The 25932-nt window shown below is 37.8% G+C and overlaps 1 protein-coding gene across 1 annotated transcript in view; it reads left to right on the top strand.

Annotated features, from left to right (window-relative positions):
- Nucleotides 1-25932, top strand: part of LOC126188961 (laminin subunit alpha) — a 364582-nt gene that overhangs the window by 199958 nt on the left and 138692 nt on the right. The window contains exons 27-34 of the mRNA XM_049930722.1: nt 5494-5722; nt 6968-7095; nt 12958-13082; nt 13188-13361; nt 16824-16954; nt 21494-21644; nt 23184-23410; nt 24710-24877. Of these exons, the coding sequence (XP_049786679.1) occupies nt 5494-5722; nt 6968-7095; nt 12958-13082; nt 13188-13361; nt 16824-16954; nt 21494-21644; nt 23184-23410; nt 24710-24877 (1333 nt within the window). The remainder of the gene's footprint in view (nt 1-5493; nt 5723-6967; nt 7096-12957; nt 13083-13187; nt 13362-16823; nt 16955-21493; nt 21645-23183; nt 23411-24709; nt 24878-25932) is intronic.

Below are 25932 nucleotides of genomic sequence, written 5' to 3'. Positions count from 1 at the left end.
CAACTGAGGAGGAATTTCAAGTGAATCTATTATGGAATGGTTAAAAGAGTGCTGCAAATCCAGTGTTATGGATGGTTCAGAATATGATGTGCTATTGTAGGAGTGTTGAAAAGGAAGAAAAGCCAGTTGGCTTACAAATGAAGATGATAGTACCAGTGATGATGATAATGATGATTAAAAATAGTTTTACCACATACAGCTATCTTAGACAGTAAAAAAGTGAAGATAAAAAGTAATGTAAAAGATCTTTTTTTGTTTATTTTATTTTGAATTATATTATCAAAATGGTGAAAGTTTAGAGTAAGCTTGATGTTAATTTTTTTAGTCTGATACTTTATATCACCCAAACAGTCTGCAGTTTTAATTACCCATAATTTGTTAAAAATAAAAATTTTCCAAGCAACCTCTTTGAAAGAAAAGGGGGAGATGCTGTCTTATAGCCAGGTAAATACGGTAGCTATCCCAATCCCTCTGCTGAATAATTTCAGTTGATTTTCTTTGTTACAGGCTTTCGTTTTGGTATCTGTCATTTTGATGTTTGTGTAATGATTCAGAAGGGGATCTGCAATTTGAGCTTCCTAATTGAAACAATTTCAGGAAAATAAATTTAGAATTTCCACCTTTACTCTGTCATCCACACTTTTGATGCCAGTATGGTCACTGTGTGTGTGGACAGATGATTTTGGTTCATTCACTGATTTAACTAAGACCAAAACTTTTTGGGATTTACTGTCAGATCAGTATAAATAATCATAGTTCTGAATTCATTTAAAGCTTCACACATGATCTTTCTTCTACTAATTTTGGGTCAAATCAGTTTTAGTTTTTCTATGAGGCTGGCCTTTGGTGGGGCTTTCCCATCCTTAACAACTTTGCTCAGTACATACTTATCTAGGAAATACTGCACGGTAGTCTTGAACTTTGCCCATTTATTCTCATCATTTTCGGTTTCTGAGATGATTGTTGACTGTTCAAATGATCTGAAATTTGTTTGTTGTCATTTTTATTAAGCAGAAATACTTTCCCACCTCACATTACATTCCTATTGGCACCTGTAGTCAGTGATGCTGTTGTGGGAAATTTCTTTCTCCCTAACCATGTGCACAGGGCCCTGTGGTACACTATTACTAATGGGAGTTAGTGAAAAATAAAGTGAACTTGATGTGAAAGTACACTTGATTTTTTTTGTTCTTTTATTGGAACAGGACTCAATTACATAAAATTGATATGGAATGGTAACACCATAAAATTACATAGCGGTAAATGATCACACTGAGAATAATTCCTATAACACACAGTAGCCTCAAAGTACTGAATGTTTCAGTGAGTGGCAAGTAATGATTTATAATGTTGAAAATTATACCCATCTGTTCCATACCTAGCAGATAGAAGAAAAGGAAACTTGTGAGCGTGCACATGGTAGACTATGGCAATCAGGTAACATACAGCACACTATCTGCTGTGATACAATAATTACTGAAAATTTTGTGATATGGGAGTAGCCTACCATTCCTGTGAAATGGCTGGGGATAGCGTGAAAACATCAGACTAAAATTGCTCAGATCAACAAAATTCTAATGTTCAGTCATTGGTGCTCAGCAAGGTTTTTTGCAGATGTTCGCAAACATTGCTCAGCTGAACCGTGCGATACCGTCTCATCTGCATCATCTTCTCTGGAACCATACATGTCCAAGACACCATCACTGCAACATCCTGGCAAGTTCATCTTCACATCCACACAGCACGAAATACACTCACTATATAACACTAACTCGCTTGGTCGTATATATCGTCATTAGGCGTCCATGTGGGAAATGGTGGTCAGGGAGCTCTTTTTGTTACATGCTTCTCTCCAGAAAAAACCCTGGGGATGCTGCAAGGTAGCCATGGTGAAGAGAGATTCCACTAACCTGGTCCGCTTTCCTCATAGCGAGTCAGCTTAATCTGCTGTTGTCATCTGCTGAAGCAGATGAGTATCAACTGTGCATGCTGTGTAGCATGTCACTACACTGTAATTGGCTTATGATCACTGATTCCCTGCCCTGTAGTAACTGAATACAAAAATTGGAGTCTGTTTCCAGCCAAAAGATCGTAGATGTTACACTCATTAATCAGTTCTCTGATTAAGTGCTCAAGGCAATTTTTGAGAGGGCACTTCAAACAATTTCACATGATTCCCTGTCCCTACTACCCACCCCAATCCCTTGAATCTTCTAGTCTGGTAAGCTGAAATCCCCCATTCATACTATAATACAACCAGAAAATTTTCATGCTGTCTTCTTTGAGTTTTGCCTGAAGTGTTCTGCGACTACTGTTCCTGATGCAGGAGGCCTATAGAATGCAGTGGCATGACCCTTCTTGCTAGTGAGAGTAGTGTAATGAGTTTTTCTATCTGGCATGTTATACATAATCTCATTTTATGATCAAAATTGTTACTCGACTGACAACCATACTTAACTGCAATTGACAGAGTTTAATTGTATTTGAGTAGATTCTTTTATTGCCCATGTGATTAAACTATGGGCACAGATCTCATTATTTTAGACTTGAAGTTCTGTAGGGGATCTGCGATCATGTTTGCCACTAATAAATTACCCTTGTGTTGGTTAATATTTCTTTTTACACACATCTGATGATGCTGAGAGAGAAACACATCATAAGGAGTAAAAATAAAAAGAAATATTGGTGACCACATGACAGGAGTAATTTAACAGACATAAAATGTTTTTTCTATTTTGTGTTAATGAAGTTCAAAATTGTCCATTAGAATTCTGTGTGTTAATAGTGCAGTTGATTCCATTGCTATGGTGTTCAGAGATGATTGTTAGCACTGTGTTGCAATGTGCAGTAATCTCTGAGACAAAATAGATATTTCCAGTTAAGTTCAAATTGTTGTTAAAGTTTGTGGTTACTATGATCACTTTTTGGGTGATTAATTAATATACTTTTCACTGATAGACAACTTAAAGCTCCTTTCCTTTCAGAAATTATCCAGTAATTTGTCATAAATTCACTCTGTCATGGTATTTCAATACCAGAGGTCAATGAAATACTTTGTCTTTTCATTACAATTCTGGATTATTAATGCCTTTTGATTTAATCCTCCTGTAGACATAGTTCAAAAAATTTCAAGTTGTGAATCACATTTGACTTTTTTATTAGAATTTGGATTGTTAATGCCTTTTGATTTAATCCTCCTGTAGACATAATGCAAAAATTTCAAGGAGAACATCTTCAATAAAATGCACTACACAAACAAACTTTTATATTTTCTGGACTTCCATCAAATTTATTAGATATTGCAATATACAAGTAATTGCCACATAATAAAACTTCAGTTTACTGAACATACATCAAAACTAAGCAAGGATTATTCAGAACTTGAGTAATATAAGTCTCAAGAAGAACTGATACATTTGTTTTACAGCATAATACATATTCATTTTTTTATTATAATATGATGGTGTCTTGACATAGTTGGAAGTGTCTTACCACCCTACATGGCTGTTCATTTGGCTGCAAGCTGGTCTGGCACCACCTCATCAGAAAAACAGTGTCAAAAGGCCATTGCATTGTCATCAAGACTCCTTGTAGTGCATGAAACAAACACATGCATTATTTAGCATATTCATGATATATTTAAAGTAATAAACTTGCTAATCCTTTATTGAACAGAATACAGTAAAATACCGTAATATATATTGTGGCCCTTGTCTTCACCCAAATTACTTCATATTCTCTACTGACCTTACCAGATATTATCATATTATCTTTGGCTAAAAACATGTCACTACCACTGGCATCCAGCCTATCTTTCTGATATACATTCCAACTAGAATTTAGAATTTCACTGCTTGTAACATCTAGTTTCAGCCAGCCAGTGAAGTGTAACATAGGTCATTTGCTGTAGGAATGAAGGATGGCCTCTGAACCTAAGTGGAAAGTGTCCTTTGTGCCAACATGAGCCATGATTTGTATCTGTTGGAATTCTCAATGACCATCAAGCCCATCCTTTGCACTTGTCTGAATCTTGAAATGAGACTTGGTAGTTTGAAAAATTTGTGTTTTCAGATTGTGAGCTTTACTGCCCTCATATTCTGAACTGCATATTCTGAACTACATATGCTGAAATGAATATTAAATAAATATTCAGTTAAAACCCTGTACTTTGCATTAATGTGGACTTCTTCGTTGTTGCAGTTGCATGCTAGAATCTGGAAACTTTGATAAAGTTTTAACTTTGTACTAAATAATAGAAACAACTTCTTTTGAATACAGTTATTAGCACCTTCTGTTACAGTTGTTTCATATAAGGCAACACCTCATGTACAATTAGTCTTCATACATTCAGTATGACATTACTTGAATTCTGTCTGACAGGAATGAGCAACATTTCTAACCAAATTGAGTAGCAAGTGTCACGTGTTTTCTGTGATGTCAGCACCATTGTCACAGCATGCCCATTATTTGGTGGTGTGCCCTGCTTCTCCGAGCCATGATGCTGCAGCACGGAATAACTGTCGAGCCAGCAGGTACAGCAATGTGCAGTAAACTGCAGTTGTTTTCCCACATTGAGGACACGCGGAATGCATCTCTCCCAGTTAACATGCAGAAATAGTAACAAAATCTTCCAAACAGTTTGTGATTTTAAACTAGTTAACTGATAAAAAAAAAAAACTTTCAACTGTGGCGATCATTATTTGTTGATGAGATAGGCAATGGGTAACACATTGCTTTACCAACCTGATGTTACACACAAGCTTCCAGAAAGATCAGCTCTGATCACAACAGGTGAGTTGTCTTGTTGTTACCCAGAAGTACAGATATAGGAAGATTTTAAACCTGATTTCATGGCTTAAGCTGATAGCAAGGCGACCAGTACTCCCTTTCACTTCTGCCCAGAGATTTACAACACTGTCAATGCTCACAGTTCACACTCATCTTGGAGAGGTCGATAGAATTAGAAGGTGCTGCAACATTAGGAATCCAAGGAGACATATTAAAATATTTTCCATCCATCACCTCCTATACCAAACATGACTAAAAACTGATTTACTGTTGCTCAGTTATAATTTATGATATAACTGGATGGATGAAAAAATAAACTTATCAAGTGGTGGCAGGATAAAACACTTATAGAAGTTATGGAAAAGTACAATTGTTTGGAGCCACTGGCTCCTTCTTCTAGCAGAAAGGTTGGAGGGAAAGGAAAAGGGGTGAACAAAAATGACTGATGAGGTTTAGGAAATGGGGAAAACCTCTCTTCAGGGGAGACTCACCATTCGCCAGTCCTTGTCCTTCATCCTTCTTCCCTTCCCTTCTGCCAGAAGATGGAGCCACTGGCTCAGAAAGCTTGCACATTTCCATAACTTTCCCTGACACTGCTTGGTGAGTAGATTTTTTTTATTTACCCATTGTATTACATTTTCAAAAATCGATTATTTCAATTATAGTGTAGATATTTTACTTATGAAATTTGTATTCTGATTGCAGATTAACTGATGTGACACTTGATGTTGCTACTGAAGGCTATAATCCTAACAGCAGCATTGCTCTCGCTGTGGAACAGTGTCAGTGTCCACCAAACTACCAGGGTCTTTCTTGTGAAGACTGCGCTCCTGGATATTATCGTGCTCAGACTGGTCCATATGGTGGTTTCTGTGTACCTTGTAACTGTCATGGACATTCTAATACCTGTGATCCAGTGACTGGCATATGTTTTGTAAGTTTTTTTTTAGGCTATACGTAATATATTGATATACAGTGAATCCGAGGCAGTTTGATGTTGTGTTAGTCATGGAGTGTGACATTGTAACTTTGTTTTATCTACTCATGATTGTTTCACATGGCTTATTTCACAGCAATTGCACAGGTAATTTGCAGTATTACAGTTACAAATGAAAGCAAAATGCACACTTTATTATTGGTAAAGTAAAATATTCCATTTGCTTCATGTATAAAAGTACTATCATGTATGTAGGGGTGCTTAGATGATATATTTAGAAAATACTGCAGTTGCAGGTTTATATATGTGCACTTCTTCGTCATCATAATCATCATAATCATTGGTTCAATAATGCTTTGTGAACCTTGGTTTTCTGCACAAGATTATTTCATTTTTTTCTGTGTAGTGCCAAACTCCTACAAATCTAATTTCATTTTTTTTATGTCCCCTCTAACACGTTTGGTGTTCAAATCCTCCTGGTTCCTCCAGGCACTGCCTTGAACATCTCTTTAATGATTCTGCCTTTGGCTCTCGGTACATGTCCTGCACATTCAACATTTTTATCTTAATAAATGATGATGTCTGGTTCATCATACAGATTCTGTAATTCCTAAGGAGTAAAGGAGACCACTCACCGAAAAGAAGAAGTGTTGTCATCTACAGGTTCAACAGTGTGAAAAAAAGATTACTTCAAAAACTAGCAAGTTGAGTGTGGCCTCAACTGCCTGAGACTGCAGTCAATAGTGTGTGAGTTGCATTTCCGTGAGTGTGTATGTATGTGTTTGTTGTCTAATTCTAACGAAGGCCTTCTGGCTGAAAACTATATTTGTGACAGTCTTTTTATTGTGCCTATTTGCGACCTAGCATCTTCGTTATATGGTGAGTAGCAACTTCCCTTTTCACAATATTGTTACATTCCATCCTGGATTTTCCGTTGTTTGAACAAGTTTTCATTTTTCTTTTGTGCATACCTGTCAATGACTCAATGCTTCTGCTTTTCTGTGAGTGGTCACCTTTACTCCTGAAGTATTTACCTACAACCAGAACTATTCTACAGATTGTATAATTCACTGTTATATCTCCTCCTCCAGGAACCACTGACCCAAGAATTTTTCTCAAGATTTTTCTTTCAAATATGCTAAATTGCTTTTCATCGAATTTCCTTAGTGTCCAGGTTTGAGAACTGATGTTAGCATAGGCCTCACTGAACCTTATACATCATACTGTAAATCCATTTTTCAGGACTGTAAGAACAATACTGAAGGTGACCACTGTGAACGCTGTGTTGAGGGATACTACGGCAATGCAACCATAGGAACACAAGTTGACTGCATGATATGTGCCTGTCCTCTTCCTATACCATCAAACAAGTAAGTAACAGTTATCAAACAGTGCATTCTTGAGCGAAATAAGGTATTTATTTAAATGTAAAAACACTCATAACAGAACATTTTATGGAAAGAAAGAGATGATGACAGGCAAAACCTAAAAGCAATGAACTGCACCTAAGATTGTCAACTTGTCATATGTTACACTGAAAATAATTACATGTTTAACTTCTAAAATATACAGTTAACAATGTCATGTGCTTGCTGGTGGAAAAAAAATCTAATTTCTGAAACAAATTATAACTAAATATTCTCATGCAGACAGTGATAAATATGTAGAAACAAATAATATTCTTAACCCAAGTGTGACACACACAACCTTTTGAAGCATGCACAATGAACAGACATTCCTAAAGGACATTGGGCTATGTTCCTCAATTGTTCTTCCACTTAAGCAGACTTGCTGCTGACTGTCACCAACTGTTTTCTTCAGTCTGATGTGGAATTTGTCCCAGCTGATGAACTCCTCTTTGTTGTTCTTGAATTAGTGGTTGTCTGTGCTGTCTAAATAACAGTACACATTTGCCAAGCACATCATCCACCTGTCATATTTTGTGACTCAGCTGAATCCCTAATATCCTTAATATAGCATGTATTATAGTACTTGGAACTGAATGTGATACGGCTATGTAATTTTCAGGGTGTATACGCTCCAAGACAACCAGGAAAAACCTGGGAATTTTTTGGAATTCTGGGAATTTATCAGTGTTTTAGTTTTCAGTTAAAATTTTGTAATTTTGGTGGGTAAGAACCGATAGTCTGATGTCTGTCAACAGCAAAATGTATCAAAGGCTTTAGGATGAAGACTTCACAATACTTCATAACAACAAACTGCTTCCGATGAGCATGACGTCACAATTGTTTGGGTGAGGTTCTTTTGAGCACTTTCCAGCAGGCTCACACCCGTGCATAGTTGAGTCACATATGAGCAGTACCTTCTCCCCCTTCTGGCTATTTAAGTGTGGCTGGTAATGATTTTTCTGTTTCCTCTTCATGTCAAATGAAAACAAAAAGGATTTCTGTGGCCTGGAGCTATCAAGTGAATTAAAATACATTCACATAATTCTGGAAAACTAAAATATGTTATTAATTTGTTTTCTGATTTTATTTTATTTCCAGTTTTTTGGTGTCAAGCATTAAGTGCCTTGCAGAACAATGAAATAATTTTTGTCAGTTTGCTAAAAAAATTTGACTTTTATTAATCTTTTACGCAGAGGCAGTCAATTTATACATATGAACCTATGGGCTTCCTGCAGCATTGTAGTTCCACATGCACAGTAATGCCTGTTTTCTTATGCTCTCTGGCAGCTGCTGGAATGAACCTGTTTCTAACAGGTCACAGGAAAATATTACAAATGGTGGTTTGAGAAGCATTAGTTTCAAAGTAAATTTCCTTTTACACAAGATGAATTATGTTACGTGCAAGAATGTTGGATGAATTTCTTGAATCACAGATTGTTTGACTCTCATTTAAAACTTAACACTTTTAGGACCCGCTGCTTAGAAGAATTTCAAGCCCAAAAGACCAGTCATTTATTCATTATTTAAAATTTTACTGGCACATTTGTGTTATGTATCTTAAAGTGTAACAAATGCAAAAACTGACCAATATTACATGTATCCTTTATGTACATTATGTATATTATTTCAAACCATTAACTTTTCCTATTTGTGTGTTCGCACTATGTAACAGTGATGTTGCTATTGACTGACTACATCATGTATCCTAAGCTCTGAATATCTGCTTTCATCTGCTGGTGAGATCACGTGATATGAGCTAAGATTGGTGTACAATGGCACATCACAATCTCGATTTCAATGCTTCGGAAACTAATGTGCTGTGTTCGGTGGAATTCAAATTTATACTTTTTTCTGTGTTATGTTTTTTAAAGTGCTGGAATGCTTTACTCTGGTGTATAAAACTTTAACCATTCGTAAGATTGATAAGTTTTACTGTCCCGAGGGAAAGTATACTGTCACTTATCTTGGAAAAAGTGTATTTCCGGCAGGGAAGAAGTGTATTTTTAATTGCAAAATTTGGGAATTTTTTTTCATTGTCCACATATACACCCTGAATTTTCCTCCTAGCCTCAGCCTTCATTAGTCATTGTCCTACCCATCTAGCCCTTTCCCTGTTCCCATGCCAGCACCATATAATCCGCTATTCCACCAATAAACCACAGCCTTTTCACTTCCCTCGTTTTCTGTTACCTCCCCCCTCCCTGCCTTCTGCTTAATCTCCCGAATGTGCTTAGCTGTGCTACCCTCTCTCCACCTCGTCCCTAAATGCTCCCATGCTCCCACAAACAGCACTTTACTGTCCTCCACCCTTTACCCTGCTATTCCCACCCTGCCCCACTCCAGCCTCCTCCTTAGTTCCACCACACAGTTGCTTTTCCCACCATGCACTGCTGCTCACAGTTTGGCCTCAGCAGCTGGAGACTGTGGTCACGTGTGTGTGAGTTGAGTTTGCCTCTGTGTGTGTGTGTGTGTGTGTGTTTGTGTGTGTGGTGTTGTGTTGTCTATTCCCGACAAAGGCCTTGTTGGCAGAAAGATCACTTTCGGACAGTCTTTTTGTTGTGCCTGTCTGTGAGTCAGCATCTCTGCTATATGGTGAGTAGCAACTATCTTTTCTTATTTTGACATTATATTGAATAATACAGAAAATAATAACAATGTAATTAAATGTGAAACCACTCAGAATAGAACATAGTCCATATGAAGTTTTTTGCTTTAAATGTTTCTGTTGCATCCCTGAATATTGACCATTCCTTCTTGGACACCTTATATAGTGGTAAAGTTGGAACTAATTTTACAGAACAACAGAATATACTGTAATCTACATTCCTGTGTCTTAAATGTTGATAAATCATAGAAGTTGTTAATCAGTTATTCTTTTACTCTAGTTCTGTGTGTACATTGATGAGCCAAAACATTCTGATTGCATGCTTAATAACATCCTTTGGAACACAGCTTTAGAACACAATTTCGTATGACATGTATTTGACAAGTCTTTAGTAGGTTTGCAGAAATGTGACATTATATGTCCATGGACAGCTCATGCAGTGCATGTCAATTATGGGCCAATGGTTGTTGGGTGTGGAGCTGGCACCCAACATCATCCCATATGTATTCCATGTGGTTCAGATCATGTGAATGTGGTGGTTAGGACATCAATGTGAATTCACTATCATGCTCTTCAATTATGGCCTTGTGTGATGGAAAATTATCCTGTTGAGGAAAACATCAGGCATGAAAGGGTTCAAGTGGTCCACGATGATGCTAATGTAGTCCACAGCTGCCATGAATGTTCTCCCCTTGCATAACATTGCCCCCACCAGACTGCAACAGTGGCACTTTTGCTGCTTTACAGAGCAGGAAATCTCCATGTTCTGTGATGGAGCTTGGACATCCAATGCCTTGTTGCCTAGTCAGGTTGTAACTGCCCTTCAGTGTCTTTCCATAGACTCTCACAACAGTAGCACATGAATAGCCAACTAGTTTCACCGTTTCTGAGATTCCCTTTACCAGGTGGGGGGCCATGATATCCTGCTCTTTGTCAAGGTCACACGTCACTGGATTTCACCATTTGTGACCGAGATCACTAGAATGATTCCTCATTTGACTTAGCTCTGCTAGTATAATTTCCTTACTTTGTTGTGTGCCCACAGTGCCACCAGGCTTAATTAAATCTCATGGTGTGCGATGGTCATAATGTTTCGGTTTGTCAGTGTTTGTGGGTTATTAAGTTGTTCTGTATCATAATATGCTCGCAACTTCTTAAAGACTTTTATGATGGAATATAAAACTTCATTCTGAAAACTACATGATGATGCATACTTACATCCAAATTGTCTTCAATTCTGCTGTTGTGGTTGTGAATTTCACAGTTTGTCCTTAATATATAATAATACACTGTAATGCAGTGAGGGAGGGAAAGTATTGACTTATGAAATTAGGGATTCTAAAACCTGTGAAGAATCTTCTGCAAAATGCTTATTTCTTAACTTTACATCTTACTCTCATTTCACAGTTTTCTAGAATAAATAAATTTTTGACTCTAGCCGAATTGTCTGATTAGATTAGCCATTCAGTCCAAGCAATCCTATCTACAGGTCAACATAATCAGAGATTAATTGAAGTGCAAAATTTGCAGAATTAGTTTTTCTTTATTTAACTGTATGCTGGTGCCATCGTTGTTTGTTATCCAGATGGATGTTTATATACTTCACACCTGGTGCCTCACACAGTATATGCCATTGATCTTTACTTCTGGTACATATAAGTCATTCTTGTTTGTTGAAAATTGCACAATACAGTATAAGTTTTTGTAAGATCACGGTTAAGCTGATTACTGTGAACCAGTTGTAAGCCTCTTCTGTGTTGGGTATAGATGGGTTTGGACTCCTTATTAGTATATTTGTTTCGTCAATAAACTTGTGTTGTGTGTGTGTGTGTGTTTGTGTGTGTGTGTGTGTGTGTGTGTGTGTGTGTGTGTATGAGAGAGAGAGAGAGAGAGAGAGAGAGAGAGAGAGAGAGAGTAACTTCAGAAGCCAGTGTGATTTTTTTGATGTGTCACTTGTGTCTATGCAAGACTTAGCAATCATCTACAAGTGAATTAGTGGATTTCCTCATTTTACTCCTGTAAGTGATATACACAGTTCACTTCAAATATATTAGCTTTTCTGTTGGCCTTTTACCTTTTGCTTGTAGCCAGTGGTGTATCCCACTGTGTGTGATGCACTGACATATAAATTTGCATGTCCAACTGTTGGTTAGCAAGGAAAGTGATAATTTTTAATGTTGTAATAAGAAGTGGCATGTGATTCTGAAGATTGCAGATTTGAACTACAGGTTGTCAATTGAACAAGTGATGGCCATACCTTTTAATCTGAAGCAAAAGTCTCCATTGTGAACAAAAGAAACAGGGATATTAAATATGGTATCTTCAGTTCATTTTTTAGAACAAAAGGAAATACTTTATTAAATAATATTTGTTCTAAAAATGTCCTTGTTATATTTTCTTCAGACATAAATATGTCCAACAACATCTGGTTTGATCATGCCTACAAATTTAGAGTAACAAATTTGTGCAAGATGACCAATCAGTATAGCCTTCATATCGAGAGTGGTTAAGCAGCTCAACTATCCAGTAAAAAAAAGACATGGAAAAATTGAAGGGTCTGCAGTGATTTAAAATGTGCGTGCATGGTGTCTTTGACAGATAACATCTCAAGAATTTCTCAGACTTGCAGCTAGCAGTTAATTTTATGATATATAACATTAAACTCATAATTAATGAGCGTTAACCATATTTCATGTAGAATGATCACATTATAGGAAATCACATGTATGATAATGAGCAGGTGCAAATTAAAAATGTTTTTTCATCTACCTCTACATTTAAAGCTCCATTTTTTCTGATCTTACCTTCATGATCACTTCATGATACATTTTTGGGAGGAAGTAGTAATTAAGTTGACCCTTCATAGAATATGTGTACTCAAAGAGCAAGATCCACAACATCTGTCTCATAGGGCTTGCTATGTGAATTAACTGAGTATCTCAATGACACTCTCCTGCTGGCTAAACGAAACTGTGTGAAATGCATAACTCTTTGGACACCCTCTCTTGTGTATCTCGTATGGTGTGTAGTATTCAGAAACCCAGTTAATTCTGACAGGTAAGGGTGTCACTCTGATGGTTTTGATTGGCTGTTATGACAAAAGTGGTTTGACTAATTCTGAAATTGGGTTTCTGTACTAAATTAGTTCACCATTGCACAAATTTGAAGTATTGTATCATATACCAGGGTAATATGTTCTACTTCTTTCTTTCTTGCAGCTTTGCAACAGGATGTGAAGTAAGTGCTGATGGTGAAGAAATTAGTTGTGACTGCATTCCTGGTTATTATGGAGCCAGATGTGAATACTGTGCTGCTGGTTATTTTGGAAGACCACAAGAAAGGGGCAAGTGGAACTTTTTTTTTTTTAACTTTATAACACGGAATTGTCTTTGCTACTGTTTACTCCAATGAACAATGTATCACAATCTCTTTTTCTTACTTCCTGTAGGTGAAACCTGCCAGCCTTGTTCATGCAGTGGTAACATCAACCCAGATGACCCTGGTGCATGTGATTCTATTACAGGGAAATGTCTTCGTTGCCTCAATAATACTTATGGAGAAGCTTGTAACTTGTGTGCACCAGGATTCTTTGGGGATGCAGTAGATCTAAAAGACTGTCGAAGTGAGTGTTTTATTTGGCTGGATATGGCATTTCTACACTTTGATCCGGCATGTAGATGAAATTCACTATCCACTAGAATGATACATTCAGGACTTTTAATTAATGAGTGGTTTTGCTTTTATTTGCCTATTGTCAGCTATGACATAAGAATTGCAAAATTTGTGATTTTATTTCAAATGTTATAGGCTGTATTTAATTATACTGTTCTTTCCTAACTTAATACCATTACCTCAAGTGTAGTGTATCTGAGAAAGTTGATTACCTGTTAATTACTGTTCAGTGTTAATATTGTTGCATTGAGGACAAGACTGAGAACTGATGTTATGTACCCCTACTCTCTCAATAAATGACAAAGAGACTACCAATCTACATAAAATGATTAAGGGGATGAACGATGATCAGGAATATATTACCCTCCTATCTCTAAATTCAGGAATAAAAGCAGTGTGTAATTTACTAATCGCAACCAGAATAACAGTTACTTAGAATTTTATCTTACTACTAAATAAATAATATATGGCTACAGCAGTACTGTCTACTTACCAGCTGCCCCAACAGGGGGGGAAAAAACTGGAGAAGAATTGAGAGACAACATACTTAAGTAAGGTATATCTTTCTTCATTTAAATGTATTCCCACTAATACATGATTGTAACACAGTTTTTCACTATGAAGATGATGAAGGATGTGCATTTTACATGGACATCACAAAATGCAGTCATCTGTAGCGGCTCTTCAGGAACTGTGGAACAGAAGAAGGCATGAGTGCAAATGATGTTAGTCTCTACAAAAGATAACTTCAGTCTAAGAACACCAGAAATTCACAAGATGCTGTGCTGTTGTGGAAAATCATACATTAATGAGACATGTTGCACACTTAAAGACAGATGTGATGAACACAGGCATCATACCAGACTAGTTGAGACCAAATAATCTGCTGTTGCTGGTTGCTGTATAGATATGGGGCAAGGAAAGAGCTTCAAAGTGACAAAGATCCTCTAGTCTGCCTCTACCTGATGCAATTCCATCAATAAAGAAGGAGTTGAAATGTGTGTATAAAATGACCCACTCAGGAGACGCATAGAATTTGAGCTTAGCAATGTGTGGGAACCAGTTTTGGCAGCACTAAGGCATTATTGGTCATAGAGGGAAACAAATTCAACAAGATCACAATGATGGAAGTTCAAAGCCACGGCAGCTAGTTCGGGTACCAATAGCTTTCCCATACGCATTTTCTGGGTTTTGTAGATTGTGGATAGCCATTCCCACACTGTACACATGTTATCTGTGGCTCATTTCTCTGGCAGGGGACTGGATGTCAGTGTACCCTTGCAATGATGTTATAGCACCAACTTCCTGATGCCTGCAATTTTCTATCAAATGAGTGTGTAATCTGGTGAGCTGCTACAGATACCCACAGTTGCACCTGAAGATTACAAGCAGCCTAATTGAAGTATTGTGCAGTTACCACAACACCATCCAGCACAACAGCTGAGACCCTCACAAGTTGAAGTAATGAAGCAAATTTGTTATGTTAGTGATGAAGCTTTGTTCTTATTCCATATTCCTTAACTTTCTTATTCTGAAGCTAATTATGTATCCACTGTTATTTGTTCCTGATGCAGTATCTTCATTTTGTTGGTATAATAAATGTTACTCTCCTGAAACATTCCAATTAACTCCTGCTTTCAACTTGTGAATCAGTAATCATATCTCTGACCTAATCAGGTTACCATCTGATCATGTATAACTTTCTCTCAAAACAAAAGTACCTTTCATTAGCAGAATTACTTTTTATTAGCCATTGTACATGATCAGTTACAGATCAAGATCCTCAAGCTAGCACAACAAAATGCCTTCTTCTTAAGCAGAAAACACACACACACACACACACACACACACACACACACACACACACACACACACACACACACTGGTATTTATTAGTTATCCCCAACAAGCAACATATGAACTATTCTGTGTTTGATGAAGGAGGAGAATCACTTACTTTACACCCATACAAACTGTCCTGTCATTTTTATTTATTTTATTCTCCATTTGTAAAATATGATAAAGTTCTCTACTGACATACATTCTTTCTTCCTCACTACCACACACATCTTTGTACACAAAAGTTTATTACTGAGGTTCTGACCTAATGTTTTCCTATTATATGCTGCCTGTTGAAACTACCACATGAGCAAGCAGTTATATGTGTTGGAGAAGAAATACCCATACTCTCAACATCCCCTCAGTTTTTACATTAAAATATATGACAGAAAATTTTTACCCTATTGCTAGTGATATAGAGTAGTGCAAGACTTATTTCAGCTGATTATAACTTCAACACTTATTTCACTGAAATAAGAGAAAACAGTTACCACAAAGGCAAACTAGAACCATTAAACTAACAGTTATGTGCAAGAAATTGAAAGGTCTGAAAGGCAGGTAAAAAAGAAGCAAAAAAAATTCAGCAACTGGTAAAAGAGACTGACAAAAAGGAAAGGAATATTAGTAAGATAGGTATGGATGAAATTACTGAAATGTAAATACAGGAGAAATATATGAGGAAAATGTGAAGTGGAGGGAAATGTTCTTGTTAATTCAGACAGAGAAGTTTAGAGCAATCATTATAGGGCAGAATGGCTGAAATATACTTATCTGTAAATTCTAGTAGGTGCAACTTAAATGATGAAAATTACTGCAACCACTTGAGAAGGAAATGCCAGAGTCACAGAAAGAAACAGTTTATTTGTATGGAAAAGCAGCCACTTCCTTGTAGCTGATTGATGTGTGGGAAGTAGAAACTGATAATGACACAAAATAATGTATCTGTGTGCCATATGTCAATCAGCTTCAGCTAAAAAATTGCTTCACTGCACATTTCTGTTTATTGTTGTCCTCCTAGAATATTCATGTTATAAAAATGTGTGTGATAAAAACATGTAAGATATTAGTAATATTGCATATGAGTAATCACAGCATTTAGATGCACCTCTGCAAAGGAGCAAAAGAACCCATGAAAGATGGTGAAAATGTCATCTAATAAAATAATTTACAGGCTATGCTAATATTTTCAGGTTTTTAAAAGAGTTTACATTATCTTCAGCAACAAATTCTTAAAAAACGTCATTCACAATGCTATAATGGAGGTATCTTTATCACTAGATGAAGTCTGCTATAGATGTATTCATGTGCCTGCTGGTGTGGCTGTGCAGTTGTAGGCACTTCAGTCTGGAACTGCGTGACCGCTACGGTCGCAGGTTCGAATCCTGCCTCGGGCATGGATGTGTGTGATGTTCTTAGGTTAGTTAGGTTTAAGTAGTTCTAAGTTCTAGGGGACTGATGACCACAGATGTTAAGTCCCATAGTGCTCAGAGCCATTTGAATCATTTTTTGTATTCATGTGTTATATGAATGACAAATTTATAGAGCCTTTAAAGATTGAATATTTTTTCCACAGGTTGTGACTGTGATAAATGTGGAACAAAGGAGTGTGACAGTTTTACTGGGAAATGTGTATGCCATGAAAATGTAATAGGAGAAAAGTGTGAGAGTTGTGCTGCTGATCATTTTGGTTTTTCAACTTGTGAGGTACGCTATGTTGTTGTCTATTTTATTTAGTGTGGATATACAGAATAATGTTTAGCTACAAGTTATCTTTTGTTACTTAATTGAAGTCCACCCCATGAAAATGTGCAGCACACATTGTTAACAGCAAATATGTGTGAGAAGTACACCATTGTAAGGGCAGACTCATGCGTTGCACAGGAAAATTCTAGTTAAATTGTTTTTCTTTTTTGATAGTAACTGAGAAAGTTATATGACATAATGCAGAAAGCCATTTATGGATATAGTGAATTTAGGCAAACCGAGGAAATCACAGAAAAAATGCAGGCGCAATTGATTTAGGCTCATAACGATGATTATTGAAGACAAATCTATGAAGATACATATTGTACAGGGTTATTACAAATGATCGAAGCGGTTTCACAGCTCTACAATAACTTTATTATTTGAGATATTTTCACAATGCTTTGCACACACATACAAAAACTCAAAAAGTTTTTTAGGCATTCACAAATGTTCGATATGTCCCCCTTTAGTGATTCGGCAGACATCAAGCCGATAATCAAGTTTCTCCCACACTCGGCGCAGCATATCCCCATCAATGAGTTCGAAAGCATCGTTGATGCGAGCTCACAGTTCTGGCACGTTTCTTGGTAGAGGAGGTTTAAACACTGAATCTTTCACATAACTCCACAGAAAGAAATCGCATGGGGTTAAGTCGGGAGAGCGTGGAGGCCATGACACGAATTGCTGATCATGATCTCCACCACGACCGATCCATCGGTTTTCCAATCTCCTGTTTAAGAAATGCCGAACATCATGATGGAAGTGTGGTGGAGCACCATCTTGTTGAAAGATGAAGTCGGCGCTGTCGGTCTCCAGTTGTGGCATGAGCCAATTTTCCGCGGGCTACGCGTGAATCTTGCCCACACGCGTTCAACCGTTTATTCGCTCACTGCAGGCTGACCCGTTGATTTTCCCTTACAGAGGCATCCACAAGCTTTAAACTGCGCATACCATCGCCGAATGGAGTTAGTAGTTGGTGGATCTTTGTTGAACTTCGTCCTGAAGTGTCGTTGCACTGTTATGACTGACTGATGTGAGTGCATTTCAAGCACGACATACGCTTTCTCGGCTCCTGTCGCTATTTTGTCTCACTGCGCTCTCAAGCGCTCTGACGGCAGAAACCTGAAGTGCGGCTTCAGCCGAACAAAACTTTATGAGTTTTTCTATGTATCTGTAGTGTGTCGTGACCATATGTCAATGAATGGAGCTACAGTGAATTTATGAAATCGCTTCACTCATTTGTAATAGCCCTGTAGTGTGTGTAATCTAAAACCTATCAACATAAATGCAATTTTCAAAGAAATATGTTTGGAGGTCTCCTTCGAGTAATCATTGCTGAAATCATCTTCATGAAGTACAATTTGTTTGGGTAAAGAATGATAGAGAATCTGATACTGATTGATTGTTGGTTTTGTTGAGTAATGGAGATAGATCTAGCCATACAGTTAAGTAATGGAGATATATCTAGTCATACAGAAACTGAATTAATATAAACACCAGTCTGTCTGATGAATTTTGGAGGGGGGGGGGGGGGGGGGGGAATGCAACAGTAAAGAAGAGTTACACTCCTGGAAATGGAAAAAAGAACACATTGACACCGGTGTGTCAGACCCACCATACTTGCTCCGGACACTGCGAGAGGGCTGTACAAGCAATGATCACACGCACGGCACAGCGGACACACCAGGAACCGCGGTGTTGGCCGTCGAATGGCGCTAGCTGCGCAGCATTTGTGCACCGCCGCCGTCAGTGTCAGCCAGTTTGCCGTGGCATACGGAGCTCCATCGCAGTCTTTAACACTGGTAGCATGCCGCGACAGCGTGGACGTGAATCGTATGTGCAGTTGACGGACTTTGAGCGAGGGCGTATAGTGGACATGTGGGAGGCCGGATGGACGTACCGCCAAATTGCTCAACACGTGGGGCGTGAGGTCTCCACAGTACATCGATGTTGTCGCCAGTGGTCGGCGGAAGGTGCATGTGCCCGTCGACCTGGGACCGGACCGCAGCGACGCACGGATGCACGCCAAGACCGTAGGATCCTACGCAGTGCCGTAGGGGACCGCACCGCCACTTCCCAGCAAATTAGGGACACTGTTGCTCCTGGGGTATCGGTGAGGACCATTCGCAACCGTCTCCATGAAGCTGGGCTACGGTCCTGCACACCGTTAGGCCGTCTTCCGCTCACGCCCCAACATCGTGCAGCCCGCCTCCAGTGGTGTCGCGACAGGCGTGAATGGAGGGACGAATGGAGACGTGTCGTCTTCAGCGATGAGAGTCGCTTCTGCCTTGGTGCCAATGATGGTCGTATGCGTGTTTGGCGCCGTGCAGGTGAGCGCCACAATCAGGACTGCATACGACCGAGGCACACAGGGCCAACACCCGGCATCATGGTGTGGGGAGCGATCTCCTACACTGGCCGTACACCACTGGTGATCGTCGAGGGGACACTGAATAGTGCACGGTACATCCAAACCGTCATCGAACCCATCGTTCTACCATTCCTAGACCGGCAAGGGAACTTGCTGTTCCAACAGGACAATGCACGTCCGCATGTATCCCGTGCCACCCAACGTGCTCTAGAAGGTGTAAGTCAACTACTCTGGCCAGCAAGATCTCCAGATCTGTCCCCCATTGAGCATGTTTGGGACTGGATGAAGCGTCGTCTCACGCGGTCTGCACGTCCAGCACGAACGCTGGTCCAACTGAGGTGCCAGGTGGAAATGGCATGGCAAGGCGTTCCACAGGACTACATCCAGCATCTCTACGATCGTCTCCATGGGAGAATAGCAGCCTGCATTGCTGCGAAAGGTGGATATGCACTGTACTAGTGCCGACATTGTGCATGCTCTGTTGCCTGTGTCTATGTGCCTGTGGTTCTGTCAGTGTGATCATGTGATGTATCTGACTCCAGGTATGTGTCAATAAAGTTTCCCCTTCCTGGGACAATGAATTCACGGTGTTCTTATTTCAATTTCCAGGAGTGTATAATTATAGGTGTCTTGCAGACTGTCTTGCTGGTTTATCTTTGAACTAGAAATGAAATTCTTTCATCAGGTAAGGGCATTTTTTGAACATTTGAGTGGAAGATAAAGATAATTGTTTTAATTGTTGCTGGAATACTTTAACCATGTTGTAAAGTGCATGATGGTAAGGAAAATTTACAATTCATTTGTCTGCTATGGGATATGTGTTATATGAAACCAAAGTAGATATAATGAGAAAGATATTTTTTGTGAGCAATCGGAATAAATAATCAGTACATGTAGACATTTGGCAATTCTTTTGGTGGTAATACAGCAATCAGAAACAGAGAGCTATGTGACAATGATTCATGAAATATGGATAGCTTGCAGATTATATAGTGTGTCTCCACAACTGAGCAATCAGTTGCCAAGCTGCCACATGAAAGGTCTGTACCTGATCTTCAGTACTAATGGCCAGCAGTATAGTGTACTCATCAACTGCTTCTTGAGCACTGCCATGTAGCAGCACTTTAAGAAGAGAATGAAGCTGCATTGTGTGATCACTGGGCTTGATCTCGCAGCTGTGTAGTTTAATAAGTTTGTAAATTGTATGCATCATAGGGAAGGTGAGTGGAAGAAGTATTTGCAGAAGTTCAGTGCGTTCTGTTTTGCAGAAATAACTTATAATCTGCAGTGCTTCTTCTGTGTAAACTTCATTCACAACAAACATCACAAAAACCCTTATGAAAGTACTGTATCTTGTAACAATAAATGCAATGTACAAGTGAAAAAATTACTCAGCTGTCAGAATCAAGATTAAATGTAAAATATACATTTCAGTCATAATGTCTCCACACTTGGATGTAGACTATAAATTCATTATAAATGCCTAATCTTTTCCTGCATACTGTGTGTTTCCTGATCCAGGATTTGGAGTGGTGTTCTCCTTATTTGGTGCCATTTTGTTCTCCTGCTGCTTGCCATAACACTGCCAGTCATTTTGCTCTTTATTTGTCTACTGAATTTTACAGTTATATTAGACATATCAGCATAATACAACAATAAAACATAAATAAAAGTTAACAAATATCCAGGCATATAATTACTTAGTGGTCAGTTAATTCCAAAACTATTGTTCCACTATTTATTCACATTTCATTGCAAGTCACTGCACGTGGTGCACTCATTGCACACTCTAAACACAAATTCTTTTGGCCATTATGATGACCTTGCCTCTCACTACATTCATTGGCCATTCTCATTTGTCTGAGCCAACATGCCTCCGTAATGGTGGTGATGAAAAATGAGGTTAGCATTTCCCATTACAAATCTTGTCCCTATTATTTTCCAATAAAATGGATTGCACTGTAAAAGTATATTATGGAATTCAGAGATGCTTAATTTCTTTTTTGGATTTTTTGGCAACTTTGACATTTTGTTGAAAAGTGAAATATTGCATAGTCTCCTTTAGGTTTAGCTTTTACCGCGCTGTTTTAAGAGCCCGTCATTAATTTTAAATTTGTCTGTTCAAGGGTTGCAGAGCATGTGACTGTCAAGAAGCATCAGAGAGTACTCAGTGTGATGATGTATCTGGTGCCTGCCGTTGCAGTCCCGGAGTCAGTGGAAGAACATGTGACCGCTGCACCCCTGGTTTCTGGAACTATTCAGCGTCTGGATGCATTTGTAAGCTGAATGTTACCTTTATTTCAGTCATATCAAAATGTAAAACTAAAATGATCCAGAAGAAAACTCTAAAGACTGTTTATAAACCTGCTGTTTATTGGTCAGTAGCATTTATTTATCCATAGACTTCGTACAGATTTATATATTTTCTTATCTACTCATGATCCAGTATTCACTTCTTAGCAATAAAATAAATACTTACAGTTTTGGAATGCAGTTTTAAAAATAGTTAAATAATTGATTAAGGGTACTTTGCTATTTATTTTGTTAGTCATCTTTCCCGTACACCAGGAATGGAGTTTTAATTTCATAGGATTAGATGTATAATCAATTTGTCTGTGTATTATATTATTCTGAGGCAATATTTCAGCACTTAGTGGGGAAAAAGATAATTACTTAACTTGACAGAAGCATGTTTATGTACAAGATGTTTCAGACCTACTGTTTAGGCACTTTTTATTGGAAACATCGCTTGTATTCTTTTAGGGTAAAATACATCTTTGGCAAAACCAATAAGGACAAGTAGAATGGTGAACATTAAGAGAAGTGTAGAGAGCCTGTAGAAATTACATATTGGCAAGAGTATTGCCTAGAAGTGTTGCTGGTGTCATGGATTGCAACCACATGATCAGCAACATTACTGGTCACTGTTGTATGGCAATGTTTGCGGCAATACATTTCTGGGCAAAAAGTGTTTATACAGGCCCTGACATTCCTGCAAAATGGATGAAAACAAACTACTGGATGTGTGGGTGTCCCTCCTGCTTTTGCATTTCACAAAAAACCAATTGGTGATCAACCGTTGGTTTTTGACTACTTACTATTCATACAGAAGTGTGATATACCTATTCAAGTTAACACTTCTCACTGATAATACATCATTATTATATTCTTATTGGATCTTCAGTCAGATAAAATAGTTGTCTTGACACTATATATCAGTGGACCACCATTTTAAGGTGAGAACACTGTTCACTAAGGCTCACTGGAAACTGATTGAGGATGTTGGGTTTAATTGCTAGTCTGAGATGGAGAGGATGACACAGGTTTAGGAAGTCATTGTAAGCTGTGTATAACCAATAAGAAAACAGACTGGAGTGATGAAGGAAGGGGTAAATGGAGAAACTACAGAAAAAAATAATAACAGCAATTCAAGTTTCTGAGTTTATTATGTTGAGGGGATACAGAAGGATGAAAGGAGAAAAAAAGAAAAATGTGGAAGTTCTAATAGAAAAGTCATTCAGACTACACATTAAACAGAGGTATTCTGAGTAGGAAAGTCTCTGCAGCCTTCTTGTTTGGCTGATACATTTTCCTTAACTGTGGGTTCTATAACCTTCAGTTTTTCAGTTTTTCTAACTTTTTCACTGTTTCCAATTTTTTCTTGCTCTGTATCTTTCCTGATAAATGAAATCTTCAAAATTTTGGTATTTTGCCTTCATTTTTGTGTCACAGTCCAAGCTGTTTCCACATTTTAACTAATTTAGATTGAAAATATGTGGTTTGGGAAATGCTAATATCAGATGCCTTACATTGCAGCATGTGGATGCAACACTGAATATTCTGTTGGTTTTGGATGTGATCCACTGACAGGACAGTGCCAGTGTTTACCTGGTGTAATAGGAGAAAAGTGTGACCAGTGCAGATATCGTTGGGTCCTTATTGAAAATCAAGGGTGCTTTGAGTGTGACAGCTGCATCCATAATCTGCTGGATGTAACAGACCACCTGACTGAAGTTATAGAACCATATGTTATTGAATTTGAGGTCAGTCTTATAAAAGTTACACAAATTGTTAATAAGAAGTGTATATAAAATTGTAGAGGTTCACAATATGTCATTACAAATCTTAAACTGTAGTGATGTTCAGTTATAATGTGTGCTCATTCATGCCTTTTCTGACTAATGTATTTTTTATAAGCTTTCACTTTTAAGAAAGAATCATTTGCTTTCGAGAGATTAGTCAGGAAATGATTTTGCATCACTGAAAAGCTTTTTCACTGTACAAAGTATTGTTGATATTAATGTTAGACTTTCTTTGTCATTGTTCTGGTTCAGACTCTGTAGTTTGAGTTTTAAGAAGAAATTCCTTGTTTCATTTGCATTCTACCACTTCAAATTATTCTATCTTTTCTGGATGTCACATCTGCATAGTTTTTTAGTTATTCATAATAAAATTTTATCTCATCTGCAATTGAGGCTTAGCCATTCTTGAGATGTATGCTTTGTCCACTATGGTCCATTAATATTTCCTTTGTCTGCTGTATATATCCTATATGTATTTGATTATTAGGTGCACCTGATTCATAATAATGGTATATTTTTGCTATAGTCATTGATGTCTCATCTGTAATCACAATTTTGAATCATAGTTTGCAGTGTTCTTACCTTCAGTAGTAAAATTTGCTGGTGATCTGCAATTTGTCTGTCTCTTTGCATTCATCTTCAAAACTTCACCCATATATCCTCTGCAATTAATATATACCTGATAATTCATCTTACACTGTCAGCATGTGTCTTCTTGCTTTGTGACAGTTTACAGATTCAGTACACTAACATCTTATTGATACTGTACTTCATTTATAAGATATGTTGAATATTTTGTTACCATGGAAAATACGTACATTCAAACTGCTCACTTGGTGGTCATAGTTGCATTAACTTTTTTGACTGATCAGTTTCTCATTACAGTATCTTCAGGAAACATTAACAAGAGGAGGTCCCATGTCTCCTTGCTATGCACCTATGCTATATAAATAAATGTAAAGCTGTGCTCTACTGTGAGAGAGTTTTGAACCTGCTTCCATTAAGATTACCTAAAGAGGGTGTAAAGTGGAACCGATTGCAGGCTAAAAAGTTTTCATGTGTGATTGTGTTTGTGTGGTGTGCAGTAATGTTACTATTTAAATTCATCATGTTGTAATACGATGTGTCAAAATAATTTTCATAGCAAAACCTGAAAAAATTAAAATTTAATATCTCGTATCTGCCATTTGTATAATTAATAGAAGATGCTATATGTGAATGAAAGAACATTGAAATATTATTTTAATCTGTATGTTACAGTCAGCTGCAGCAAGTTTCTTCACAACACAGAGACTTGTTTATATTAACAGTACTGCTAGCCAACTTGCACCTAATGTCAGTCTGCTTGATCCTGGTCAAGTTGATCTTACACCACACACTCATGAGGTTGAGAGTTTGGAGCAGGATGTAAGAAATCTTAACAGAAGAGTAAGTAACTTATTTTTACAATGTACAGGAGCCTTGTCATTTATATTTATAGTATTGACTTACAGTCTATTCTACATGTACCCATGAAAGTATTTCAAGAATTTAAGTAACATTATATTTAATTTTACTATTAATCAAAAAGTTGTATGACAATGACACCCAAGAAGACAAATGTAAGATTGGTCATGAGGAGCAATTTTATCTTACACGCTGTAGGCAACTATCAACTGCAGATTTTTCTGGGAGAAATATCATAATATTTTGTGAGGAAAAGGTTATAGGTATTAGTATGGGCATTAGGACAAAAAGTACAATTATTTGTGTTCCCAATTCTTGTTAATATCATTCTTGTTCCCAATAAGCTCTACTACTATCTTCCATACTATTACTGTTCTCAATATCTTCTTTTAATCTTATCTTATCCATTGCAGGAATGGAACTTTTGTAAGCTTTTATTTCTGTAACTTGACAATATTATGAAAAGAATGGATAATGACTCAGCTATATAGAGATGTTAAGTTGCAGACAGACGACACAACAAAAAGACTGTTATGTGTTTGAGCATTCACATACACATTACCACTGTCTTTGCCCGAACAGGCAGGACTGCAAGCAGTGTTGCCTGATGGGAAAAGCAATCTGTGTCTGGTGGGGGTAAGGAGGAGAGGGATGAATAACAGGGTAGGGATTGGGTAGGGTGTAGTGCTGCTTGTGGGATGGGAGGATGTGGTGGGAAAAAGGTAGGGCTGCTAGATGCAGTCAGATGGTTTGATGGGTGTGGGGAACATAGAAGTAGAGGGCAAAAAAGACAAGTGGGTGTGCTGGTGGAATAGAAGGCTGTATAGTGTTGGAGTGGGAGCAGGAAAGGAAACAGGATATATTACAGGGAGAATTCCTACCCACACAATTCAGAAAAGATGGTGTTGGTAAGAAGTATCAAGATGGTACAGGCTGTGGAGCAGTCATTGAAGTGTAGCTTGTTTGATGGGTAGCATGTTCAGCAACTCTGTGATCCAACTATCTCTTGGCCACAGTTTGTAAGTGACCATTCATGC

The sequence above is a fragment of the Schistocerca cancellata genome, chromosome 5 (genome assembly GCF_023864275.1).
Source record: "Schistocerca cancellata isolate TAMUIC-IGC-003103 chromosome 5, iqSchCanc2.1, whole genome shotgun sequence".
In the NCBI taxonomy this organism is placed as follows: Eukaryota; Metazoa; Arthropoda; class Insecta; order Orthoptera; family Acrididae; genus Schistocerca; species Schistocerca cancellata.
Note: the sequence above shows the minus strand (reverse complement) of the source record. Positions and strands in the feature narration are given on the sequence as shown.